This window comes from Zonotrichia albicollis, chromosome 6, assembly GCF_047830755.1.
Source record: "Zonotrichia albicollis isolate bZonAlb1 chromosome 6, bZonAlb1.hap1, whole genome shotgun sequence".
In the NCBI taxonomy this organism is placed as follows: Eukaryota; Metazoa; Chordata; class Aves; order Passeriformes; family Passerellidae; genus Zonotrichia; species Zonotrichia albicollis.
In genome coordinates this window covers 22,755,653-22,768,775 of record NC_133824.1, presented here as the reverse complement: position 1 = coordinate 22,768,775, position 13,123 = coordinate 22,755,653, and the positions used below count along the sequence as shown (strand labels likewise).

The window sequence follows — 13,123 nt, the reverse complement described above, 5'->3', positions numbered from 1 at the left end:
TAAATGAGCATTGATTAACCAGCTGCATCTGCCAGTTGAGGGAAAGTAGGTATATGTGAGGAATGCAGAAACTGAACAGTTTGTATAATTAGAGTTGACCATTTCACCATAGAGGCATATTCTGAGGGATATTCTATGAGTTTATTTATGTGAGGCATCCAAATAGTCCTTGAAAATTGAGTGGGTTTTAATTTTAACAAAACCTAAGGATCTAGCCTTCCAGAGTAGCAGTACTTGATTTTTTTACTTGAAATTCAGTGAGAAATTTTTAAAAACAGAATTCTGGGGGACCTCTTTTTCTAAGATTTAAATGACTGATATGTACAGAAAACTATATAGAATGCTTCATCATGTGCAAAGAAGAAACTTCCAGGAATGAGTAACAAAAAAGACAGTAAGCTTTGGGTTTTTGTGTTTTTTTTTTTTTTTTATTCTTGTTAATAAAAATTATTTCCGTCCTCTTTCTTTCTAAGGCATTTTCAGGCTTGGGGAGTTGGACAGTCCAGGGATCAGTTTTCTTTCCTTGCTGTCTGATCAGAAACTGCTTCAGAGCTCTTCCACTTCAAGTGTCAGGAAAAGGAGCTTTGTGCTCTGTCTCAAATAGTGTTCCCATAAGAAAGGGAATTATCACAGGAGTGTGTAATGAGGATCTGACAGCTGGAAGTCTCCAGGATGCTAATTGTGAAGAGCATTCAGTCCAAGAGCCAAGATGGCAATTAATTAGGGGCACATCCTGGTCATGGAAGAGACTGTTTGAGAATTACAGAAGTAAGCATGATCTGCAGAGATGCTTGAAAGGCAGTGTTGCCTCAGACATCTGAACACTAAAAACTGTTTCAGATGCTTCATATTCACTACCTCAGAATCCAGAAATAAAGTTCAGAGGACAGTTCTGGGTTGACTGCTGTGGCTGTGAAGTAATCAGGGGTTTTGACCTTTACAACAATAAAATAGGATCTTTATTCTGATATTTCTCTACTAATTTTAGTAGATAAAAGTACTTTATTGGTTTTTATTGTTTTATAAGAAAAGAGACTTTACTTACAATTCTACTCTCTGATTGGATGGAAGCTAGCAGTCTTTAAAAGACTGAAGTTCAGTGTAGCTTAAAAAGAAATGTTGAAGGGCTAAGACAAAGGCAGACAATCTGTCTCTTAATGTGTTTTGAGTGCCTTGATTATATTGTAATGGTTGCAATGGTGTAACTGTTCAATTCTAGAACCCCCAGGATGGATTCAGTCGTTTGAAGCGCTGGATTATGATAGGTGACCATCATCAGTTGCCACCAGTCATTAAGAACATGGCTTTTCAGAAGTACTCCAACATGGAACAGTCTCTTTTTACACGATTTGTTCGTGTTGGAGTGCCAACTGTTGACTTGGATGCACAAGGAAGAGCTAGAGCAAGGTAAGACAGGAAATCCTTTGTCTAGCTTGTAAGAAAGTAACAAGTTAAAAGTGAGAAGAGCACACATAGCTAGGGAAGCTGGTTCTTATTGTTAGGACAGGAGTTTGCAAATCTGGAATTTAGTTCCATTAATTTCAGCTTAGACTAGGAAGGCAGATTCTACTTCTCTGAAATGCTATCGGATTAATTTCTTCATTGTTATTTTTATATAGTAGTACTCTGCTGTTACTTGAGTACTTTAATGAAACTTGTATTTCAAGGTACTTAATCATCTTAGATGTTCAGGGTTTTTTTACAAATGAAACTTTACAGAAGCTTTCTTTTCTAAACTAATGTTTAGTATATTCAAAGTTAAATAAAAATCTGATTTATTTGACATTGAATATATAATAATTCCCTTAAAGACTGTAAAAGGCTGCTTTTCTGTAGTATTTCAGGAGAGATGCATCCAGAGGTTGGGCAGATTCAGGTTGCCCTCATGAGAACTAAAAGCCTTTTTATAGTAAAGGAGATACTGCAACTCTGTAGTGTAATAGCTTTTTTGTATCTATGTATTTGTCATTTCACAGTAGTGATTTAAACATCAGATTTATTGATTGTGTAAATTGTATATTTGTGGTGTCATGTTAAGAAGGAAAAATAAAACCAAATAAGAGAAAATTACTTCATATAAAATCTTGCTACTCTAGGTTTAATTCTGAATCTTTATTTTAGGCATAAAGTGTAGTCAGCAATATAAAGGATAACTTCCAACTTTTTCATGTAGGAAATGCTTGGAATCTAGAATATTATTTTCTAGTGTTATGAATGACAGTTCAGTATGATATTTAAAATGAAGATTTTTATCCGAATGTGTTGGTGAATAAAGTTTATTTTTCAAAATCATAGTGAACTTCTTAGTGATAAGAGAGCAAAAGTCTTTCACTTTGCAAGTAATTTCTTGATCAAGAAATTGCTTCCTGTGCTTTGTCTTTTGTGACCACAGGTAGCTTCCTCATGAGCTATCTGCTTCTTGATGTGGTCTGGATATTGTTAGGCGTTTGTGAATGAGACATTTTGTCAGCATTACTGTCCCTAGAAATATCAGGAATCATTCAGAATTAGGTAGATTTTGTTTGTTTCCATTCATGTCTTGTGCTAATACTAGGAAATACACAAAATAAATAAGGAAATCAATTTCTTTTTACTGTAAGAAAAAGTAAAAAAACTAAGGAGCTTTACCACAGTTAATGCAGAAAATACTATTTTCCTTATTCCTTCTGTTTTGTAAAGAAGAACTAATATTCCTTAAGTTTTGTTACCCATCAAAGTTTTCGCTAGAATTCTCTCAAAATTTGTAGCTTGATCAGGAGGAACAGACTTAAATCCAAGTGTGCCACATTGACATGGCATCTGCAGTTTTCAGTGAGAGAGAACAAAATAATAATATTGCTGGATAGATTGTTGGGTGCGTTCATTTATATATGTACGGGCTGCCTAGCAGAATTACTCTTTTCACTGAAAACCTACAGAAGCCTTGATCCCAAATGCGTGTGAACTCTCTGGGATGAGTAGAAGAGCCTGCTGCAGCTCACTGTGTGTGCTTTGTGTCTGTGTGCTTTTGGACAGCTTGTGTAACCTCTACAACTGGCGCTACAAGAACCTGGGTAACCTGCCTCACGTGCAGCTTCTGCCAGAGTTCAGGACAGCCAATGCTGGCTTCTTGTATGACTTCCAGCTTATAAACGTAGAAGACTTCAATGGTGTAGGAGAGTCTGAACCCAATCCTTATTTCTATCAGGTAAGAGGAGTACTACATGTGTTATTTATTAACCTCAATAGGGTTTGTTAGATCTGCAATGAAGACAGACTAGCAAAACCAGTAAACTGACATTCAGTTCATGTTCTCTTGATAACTGAGTCATGTATGTGATTTTTCCTCCTTTTAATGAGTTTTGAATGTTGAAAATGAAAACATTGTGTTGGGGCTTTTGCTCAGTGAATTACTTTGTTTTCTCATTGTTATGGGAAGGATGAGACTTGGTGTAATTCATTGCAAAATATAATTTTGACCTAAGGCAAATTAAAGTCCATTGTAATTCGGCTGTACTGCCATGATAGTGGAAAAACAGTAGCACTTCCCCTGAGCACGAAGAGTGGAAGCTTGCTTGGTTGCTCATACCTGAGTTTGAAGAGTCACTGTGTTATTTGTGCTATAGGTAGGAATGCTAAAATGCCCATTCATTAAAGAATAAAACAGTACTGCTAGTAATATACATAAGAGGTACAGATACATTGAGGGTGAAGTAAATTGCCAAAAAAACCTTAATCTTGGAGTTTCTCAACTAAGTTATCAAACTTTCAACTAAATTTTGGAATTAAGCCATCATCAACAGTCTCTATCTATTTCTCTTAAATTAGGAAAACATTTTACACTTGTAATGAGATGCTTATATTTTCAGTCCTTTTATTTTTCTTGTTTTAAAAACTGTTGAAACAAACTATGGTGCCTAAAATAGCAAACCTGGGCTTTGGAAAAATAAGGGCTGGAGCGATGTGCAAGTTAAGGAGTTTAATTCAAACATGGAATCAACACGTTATATTTTGCTCAATATTATGGAAATCAAACAATATACTTTATGATGATAATATTCATGTTCATTTTTTCCTCTGAAGATCACTGAGACTTATGTGAATCTTTGTTTTAAAAAAGGTATGAAATATATTCATAGGTTTTGCTTGGGTTCTTCTCAGTGCTTTTTCAGTACAAATTAGTGGGCTGCTAGAGAAGAAAGCAATGGTTAATCATAATCATAATCCACTTTATCCCATTGCTAGATTGAGGACAGAATTGCTTGGAGATACTATTTTGGTTTTGTTTTTGAAACTCTAACATGCAAGTAGTAAAAAGTTGTCCAGTGGAGCACAAACAGCTGAAATGAGTGCCTCATAATTTGGAATGCTAGCACTGCTTTAGACCACTCTTTGGCTAAAGAGGATTAAGAACACTGACATGAGGACACAGAACACACTTCTCATTATATCAGCACTCTCATGTGCACACTCTTCTAATACTTCCTACCATTACTTTTTTTTTTGTGATCTTGATAATTGATGTGATAGTTAGCAGAATATGTTGGTGGCATTCTAGGTTTTTAATGAGATAACAGATTGTTGTCATGTATAATTCTCTTTGTGAATTTTGGCTTTTCTTTCCAGAGTTAAAGGGGATTAAAATTTGTAGAATAGCTTTACACCCACAGGTGTTTGATATGCCTGGCAACTGCATTTTCCAAGTAATGCAGAGCCCACTTAGTAAGAAAAAATAAATGAGGCTGGTATGTCCAGCCTATTCAAACATACGCCAAGTGGGGATAAAATTCCTTGTATAAATAGAGCAGGAGTAAATGTCAGCATTTGAGAACAACTTTTTAACCTGAAAGATAATTTTTGTTGACAGAAAATGGATTTAAATAGCCTATGAATAACATCATCTGGAAATAGAACAAAGCTTCCCATAGCCAGAAGAGTAGTACTTTGGAACAGATTCATAAAGTAGTGGCAGAGAGAGAAAGTTACAATATACAAAATAACAGCTGGTAATTTGTAATTGAATAGCATGGCCTACAGTGGAAATAACTGGATTTGATAATCCAGATGTCTGTCTCCTAAGTAATACTTAAAAAGACTTTATACTAGTGCAAGTAGTTCTTACTTTCAGTTTACTGGGGAGTGAGTCATTGCACCTTTTTTTGAGTAAATATTGCAAAGTTTCAATCAGTGACTAACAATAATATTGATGTAGATATTTTAACAGTTGTCTGAAAAGGAGTGAGACTGAAGGTATTAAACCTACTTGTGGTTCTTTCATTCTTTCAAAGTGGCTTGTGGGAAGTGAGCAAAGAATCATCAGATCTAGGGACATTTCTCTCAGCACTAAAATATTTGTCTAAATACCTGACAATATTACAGGTGTTATTCTTTGTAACCTTACACGATGAGTAACCATTTTTTTTTTGTCTTTTTCTTCATGTCTTTTTCTTTCATTTTAAACTTTAGAATCTTGGTGAGGCGGAGTATGTTGTGGCAGTTTTCATGTACATGTGCCTGCTTGGTTATCCTGCAGACAGGATAAGTATCCTGACAACTTATAATGGACAGAAACACCTGATCCGTGATGTCATTAATCAGCGATGTGGAAACAATCCTCTGATTGGAAGGCCAAACAAGGTGACTTTGAAAGTGTATCATATCAGTCATTGCACTAGTTCTGGTTTCTATTGTCATATTTTTCTATTGTCATATTGTCAATTTCTGGTTTTTAAATTGTCATATGCAAATCAGGCTGATTTAAGCTATACTTATACAGGTATCTGTGGAAGTATTTCATATATTTATAAGTATTTAACCACATATTTATGAACCTATATTCTATGGAATTTCATAGATTAGTGCCCTTGTTTTTGCCTTTGGATAATTTGACAGAGTGAAGTTGGTGAAGGTGAAAAGACTACAGGCTGTGTGGGACAGAATAACTCTTTTTTATAATTTTTTTTTTTTATCACAAATGATAAAAAATAACATCATTCCCCGAAATCACATTTGAAAGATCCACCCAGAGTGGAAATTATTTGATAGGATGTATGATCATGAATCTGAGGAAGCAAATAAAGAATATAGTTATAAATGTCTGGTGCTAATTCTGCAGCTTGAAACTGTCTTAAAAAGCTAATGGCTTTCCATAATCTTTTGGAATTAGCACCTTGCTTCTCTGTCCAAATTTAAACAAAAAGAAGTAAAAGAAACATTATGCAGTCAGACAAAAGCTCCTCCCAACACATTAAAAAAAAATATGGCTTTTTGTTAGAGGCTCGCTAAATCAGTTAAAGAATTTCTTTTCATGTTTACTGCAGTCTCAGTCCAAAGTCAATGTTAAAATTTTGGTGTCATGTTTTAATTGAAATGGCAAAGATTAACCTATAGAGTTCTTTCCTAATTTTTTAATTCTCTAGGTAACAACCGTGGACAGGTTTCAAGGCCAGCAGAACGATTATATTCTGCTTTCCCTAGTGCGTACCAAAGCTGTAGGCCACCTTAGGTATGTAAGAACATCTTCCTGTAGTGCCATAGCAGTACTTGAACTCTGTATCAGATACAGAAATGTTTATGGTGCATTGTACAAAAAATTCTATTGTATGAGATGTAGTAGAAATGAAGTTCAATGCTATGTATATAATGAAGTTCAGAGAGACTTCCTTTTATAACTGCCTGGTACCCTCTTCTCGAGCACTTTATTCTTTGGTAATGGCTCTTACCCTATAATTTTTATATTATAGGGTATATTGCTATAATATAGTTTATATTGCTGCAGATAGGCTGACCTTGGTTTCACCCTAGTTGAATGATAGAACTGTAGTATTTGTTGATCAAATGCAGGCTTAAATTTTCTCATAGATCCTTTCCTGTAATCAAGGTTTTTAATTATTTTGCATCAGAAGTGTTTGATCATTGCGTAAGTTGCTTTAATGTGTGTAGTTTTAAATGTTTGCACTTTTGCTTTGGGATGTGATGGAGAAACAATCTTAGGTAGATAGATGAGTTCTCAAATTCATCTTTACTTGTTCAGATGCAAAAATGCTATTGGGATTTTTTCTCGATGTCTACTCTCAACTTCTGAGGTGTAGGAAAACAGTAGAAGGTGGTTTTTCATAGTGGTATTGGTACAGTGAACCAATATATTTATGTTTCTATATAATGGTACTAGGATTTGCTAGTTACTGGAACAATGTGTAGGAACAAAAACTAAATACAAGACAGTATTTGGGCAAGTGTTTTTATATTTCTTTTAATTAAGACTCATGTCTAGTTATTTTTATTGCAGATGTGTCATCAGTGGAAAATAATGTTTGATTTTATTTTCTGAAGGGATGTCCGGCGATTAGTCGTTGCCATGTCAAGAGCCAGACTTGGACTTTATATCTTTGCAAGGGTATCACTATTCCAGAACTGTTTTGAGCTAACTCCAGCCTTCAGCCAACTCACAGCTCGACCACTTCACCTCCATATCGTTCCCACTGAATGTTTTCCAACGGCAAGACAGGTAGGAACAGCTCCACTGGATTTTGGTATCTATAAAGGGTGTTTGTGTTTGCTCACTTTTTTTGAGTGGGCTGAAAGAGGTGAAACTGTTTTCTCTGCCAGACTGGTGCATTTGCTTCTTGGCATTGGACCAGACTGCCCAGGGAAATGATGGAATCACCATCCCTGGAAGTATTTTAAAAAAGGTGTGGATGTGGCAGTTGAGGGTTTAGTGGTGAACTCAACAGTGCCACTTGATGATTTAATTTTGTTGATACTAGAGATCTTTTCCAACCTTAATGATTCTATGAATAACTCCTTGGAGTGATCTTATGTCATGATGCACACCAGATGTTTCCACAAAAGTTAATTATCAGTGTAATTTAATTATCAGTAGCTGTTGGGCCTGCTTTTTCCTGAGTTCTGCCTGTGTGAATGATTCAGTATTCTTTTTTTTGTGATCAAAATAGTTTTTTAGTTCTTATATGTTTTTGGTCATATTATGAAACCAAATTACACTATTTCTCAAGCAAAGCTACATAAAGCTACTCATTTCTCAGTTAAAGAAGTAAAATTACATGTAACCAAGTAATTCAAGATTACAAATTAATTTTTTTTTCTCTTTAAATTGATTTCAGTATAATGAGAGTTTTGCTGCTGAGATAGGTTTTTGTACTTATGAACCTAATTTGTAATACTGCACTAGATCTTTAGGGAAAGGTTCGTATGGAGGGTCTAAGCACAGGGCACACAGCAGGATGCTAAATGGAGACACAGAGGAGCATATCTGCACTGCTTTCTGAAGCTTTGAGAAGGGATACCTGCATGCACCCAAAACTCAGTTACAGCTCTTTCCCTGGTCTTAAATGCTGTTGACAGGTTTGGGAGGGAGCCCTTTCAGTTTAAACTTTAAGATCAACTGTACAACAAGAATGCAACAAGCGTGGTCAGTGAGTGTGAGCAAGGAGCTTGGGCTGCGACAGGCAAGAGGCTAAATCCTAATCTGATCATAAACAATTTGTTCCTTTCATATGTTAAATTACTCATGTCCAAAATGTACTTCATGGAGTAAGAATCAGAACCCAGCCTCCCCTTCTGAAGTTTCTTCTCCAGGCTGCAGTGTCATGATTGATCCAGTTCCCTAAAATGTAAGACCTATGCTTCCTAATTTTCCAAAGAATTCACCAATTCTTTTTTTCTTTGAAAAGCGTTATTTAATTTCTTGGGGCTTTTGACTTCTAATATAGTTAAATAACCTTTGAATGGTGGTTGTTTTACTTTGTTTGCTGAATGTCAACTTTTTTCCCCCTTCCTTAGAATGGAGAAAGACCAGCTCACCAAATCCATGTTATTAAGAACATGCCTCAAATGGCTAACTTTGTGTACAATATGTATATGCACATGATACAGAGTACACGCCACCATCAACAGGTAAGGAACTTCTAAGTTTTGGAATGCATTTAAAATAAATCATTTTTTGTAAGTGACATGAGAAGCTGTTGAGATTTGAGTCTGTTTGTGTTATATTTAAAATTCAAGAAGTATTCATGATTGAAAGAATATTGAGGTCTTGTAAAATGTCGCAGTAGCAAAAGATGTATCTTCTAGTAGTTTAAGCTTCAGTTTAAGGCCCCAAACCTATCAGTAATTGATGACAAGTGCATTGATGGCTCTGTCTGGGCCAAAAATGCTGTTCATTAATACTATAGAACTAACTTGTCCTGTACTAATTTGAGGGAGACTTGTGTGTTACCTTTCAGGTAAGTGTGGGATTTCAGCTAGTTGGATTATAACACCACTGCATGATGTAATATTGTTTTGTAAGGGAAACACCAGATCATGTCTTGAAACCATTTTGATCCTGTTGAATCTCCCTATTATCCAGATTGGTTTGCAACTTCAGTGTTTTTTGTTCTGGAGCAATTTTTTTCAGCCATACTTCAGCATTAAGGAGAATTGCATGGGGTTGGAAGCAGTTGTAGACACTTCTGTACCTAGTTTTGTCACTGTTTAATCCCTGAAACAGAATTCAGAACCCATCAGAAAGTCTTTATAGTCTCATGTAAGTGAGTGGAGAATTAAGGTAGCTTAGATAGTGTGCTGAGCAGAAAGCTGCCTTTACTCAGCATACTTGGAGCTGTAAGGCCTAGAAGTGGTTAAACCAAAAGGGAATGGTCTTAAATGCTCCCCCTTAACTGCATCAGCTTTCACACAATGTCTAGGGTCTGTCATCTTTATATTACCTAGATATTATTCTTCATATATTATATAATAATCCCTATATGTTGTATTACCTAGAATTTATTCTTTCATGGTTCTCTGAAGTTCCCTTATTGGTTTTTGCTCTTCTGAAAGATTTCCAAAAGTGGACAAAATTGATACAAAAGGACATTGCTTACTCTGTGTTAGCTCTCTGTGAGAAGAGAATGTGAACATGATTGTCCTTGAACAGATAGTCTAAGAGATCTAGGTCCTGTTCTTTAATGCAGGGATGTCTCTGTCACATCCTTTTTTCCTTTCATTTCCATGTTTCATCTAATATGGAACAGTGTAATCAGTAGAGATCAGAACCCAAAAGCAACTGAATGTCTTCCCAAAAATTTATTTTTCTCTGCAGTTCTTACCCAGTGACTTCTGGATTTTATTTTTATTTCTGAGAGAAAGCTTCAGCCAAATTTGAAGTTTTTTGTTACCCAGAAAAATCCTTTTCCAGGCTGCCTGAACAGAGAGGATGCTTTCTCACTATTTTGAAGAAATGCTTTGCAATTACCTGTGTGCTATAAAAAGAAGGGGATATACAAAGAGGACACTATTAGAATTTCTTCTTACTGTAATTTTTTTTAGTAGTAGTGAAGTAAGCTCACACTCTTTTTTTAGAAACCCAGTCCTATAAGCACCTGGTGAGACTTGCTTTGAAGCCACTTTGTCTAATATAGTTGGTGATCTTTCAACCATGCAAAATGTTATGTGATGAAGACTTAATAGATTGTGCAGTAGATTGGCCACATTTAGGTGTTAATTAATAGCCCTGTCAAACCAGGGAAGTGTATACATGTCCTGAAAAGCAGATGATATTTAGCAGCACCTAAATTTTACCAAAAAGCATTTGCTTGACACCTTAATCAAATGTGGACACATTTCTCTTGCTAATACCCGTTACTCTTTTTGGCATCCTAATCTTATCTATTGCTAGCTAAAATGAGTTACAAAATTGCCGTTTTCCTACTGTGACAGTGAATCACATTCTCCTTGCAGGAGAAGCTGAGAAGTGAACTACTGAAAAAAGCAAAGCTGGCACTAAATTTCTTTTATTCTATTCAGTTCAACATTATTATTTTCCTTTTCTTTTACACTAGTCCTTAGAGTAGTCATCAGAAAGCACAAGGTGCATCTAAGTAAGTCACAGAAGTCTGAGTTTGTCTCATACATCAAGAATGTATTTTTGTAAGATCTTTGGTTTGGAACTACACTTTCCTGTGTACAGATGGATATAGAGACCAGTCTGATAACTTCAAAGTCTATAGAAAATGCTTTTTATATCTCTGTAATCATAATTGATTTGTAGATTTGCCTATGCAAATTTGTAATATTAGTGTCATCTAACTGAAAGTGAAACTTCACTGTAATTAAACACCTAATTTGTCATGTGATACAAAGTTGGTTTTTGAGCAAAACAAATGGTCAAGTTTTCAAGATTGCATTTCATTAAAATGGTCCAAAGTATTCTAAAGAAATATCCATCATGTCATTGAATAATGTCAGGCTGCAAGAAGTAAGAGTGCTTCTGTTCAGCCTCCAATTGAATAGCACTCATCCATACTCATCAGCTCAATGGATTCCTGGTATTTTTTGTCCAGTTGTGTTACTTGACTACCATTCCAGCCTAGAATGTTTTACAAACTATTTCTTTGGTAAGCAGAACAGTGTGATATATGAAATTACTTTTTCAGAAGTATTGTGTGATAATATTTAAGCATTGTTTAACTGTCATTGAAACTCGAATTGTGTAAGTACGGATAACATTCACATAGTATTTTATAAGATGCTGCAAGGGGAAATTATGGATATGAGTTGTTAAAGACAGGCCTGTTGAAGGCATCAAAAACCAAGCTAAGCATATCTAGGAGTTTGAAATTGTGACAGATGAGATTTGGGTAGAAATACGCATATTGCTCCAAGTAGGGATGTACCATAACCCTATTACTTGTCTGAGTGTTTGAGATAATGAAATGTGTTTTCCGTCCTTAAATTTGAAGTCCTGAGATTTTTTACACCCTCTTTTCAAAAAAAAATCGAAGATGACTATACTGTGACCATTATTCTATTTTTTTTATATATAGGCGTGAATTGCTTACAAATCATTACGACTTCTAAATTTTAAGTGTTTGATGTTAATGCAAAATTCTAAATATGAGATGAGCAGTTCAAGCTAAAGTGTAAAAACTTAAAATCCTTCCTTTTTCAATCATCCAGCATTTACTGCCCCCACCTGCCATGATTGAAGAACCAGAACCGACACAAACTGGAGAGACTGAAGCAGAAGGTGAAGTTCAGGGCCTGCAGGAAGATGCAGCAGAAGAAAGTGAAATAGCGGAAGAAATGATGAAGGAAGGAGAATTGAATGTGGATGAAATTGATGAACATCGAAAAATGCCAGAACACCCTGGAAGAGACAGTGATAGTGGAGACAGTGAACCTGAGAATGAGACTGAAAAGTGATTGATGGAATCCTTGTCCTTAATGCATTTTGGGAAATTGGTAGGGAAAAGAGCAGTTGGAAAAATAATTGCTATTTTTACATTGACTTTCATTAAATGGTTGCCTCTGTAATACCTGATTGGTATATTTTTCACTGAATACTTTGTGGACAAGCAACATATTTGGCAAACGTGCTACTGAGTTCTTGTCACTATTGGTAATGTAATTTGTTTAATGACCTCAAATTATATGCATTTTCCTTTTTATAAGTAAAGATGCTTTTTATACCAATTTTGAATATTTGACTCTTAATTCAGTCACCCAGTAAACCTCACTAAGTACATTCAGTATTGGTCAGACATGCTTTATGGTTTCCTTAGTGTTTTTCCATGGAGAATTCCTTATGCAGAGCTGTGCTTGTATACACTGAGATGGTATTTTAGGCATAGGCTCAAGTTCATTAAGATATCTGATTGTATGTCTGAGAAATGTGAATTGTCATGGGACTTGGAAGTGATCAAAAGCTTTATTGAATTTTTACCTTACTGGATTCTCAGGATCCACATATGTGTAGCAATTTCTTATCATTCGTATCATTCTTCTGTTGTTTTTATTCTGTACAGAAGAAGGAAGGATGCAGCTTTTCAACAGCACTGGGTTGTGAATCAGTGTTTTGAAATAAATTTCTCTTGCTTGAAGGAGACACAGTAATTGCCCAGGCTAAAGCCACATGAGGAAGAAAAGAGAAAGTAGTTCCCTGAATGCAGGATATGTAAAACACACAATATTTATATTAATTACATAATGGTTGAGTGGGTTTTTTTTAGGGTAACTTCTGAGTGTGCACATTTCATAAAGTGATCAGAGAAATTATTTGTCCCTGATTCATTATGAATACTTGCCATCATGTCAAATTAGTCAGTGATTTAATGAGACTTGGAATTTCCAAGTAGATTTTTCA

General features: G+C 35.4%; 1 protein-coding gene across 1 annotated transcript in view; it reads left to right on the top strand.

Annotated features, from left to right (window-relative positions):
* The window catches only part of AQR (aquarius intron-binding spliceosomal factor), a 47,101-nt gene extending 34,648 nt beyond the window's left edge, over positions 1–12,453 (top strand). The window contains exons 29-35 of the mRNA XM_026793022.2: positions 1,220–1,407; positions 3,016–3,187; positions 5,446–5,616; positions 6,399–6,484; positions 7,312–7,486; positions 8,782–8,895; positions 11,938–12,453. Coding sequence (XP_026648823.2) covers positions 1,220–1,407; positions 3,016–3,187; positions 5,446–5,616; positions 6,399–6,484; positions 7,312–7,486; positions 8,782–8,895; positions 11,938–12,183 — 1,152 coding nt within the window. The 3' untranslated portion in view covers positions 12,184–12,453. The remainder of the gene's footprint in view (positions 1–1,219; positions 1,408–3,015; positions 3,188–5,445; positions 5,617–6,398; positions 6,485–7,311; positions 7,487–8,781; positions 8,896–11,937) is intronic.
* The last annotated feature ends 670 nt before the right edge of the window (positions 12,454–13,123 follow it).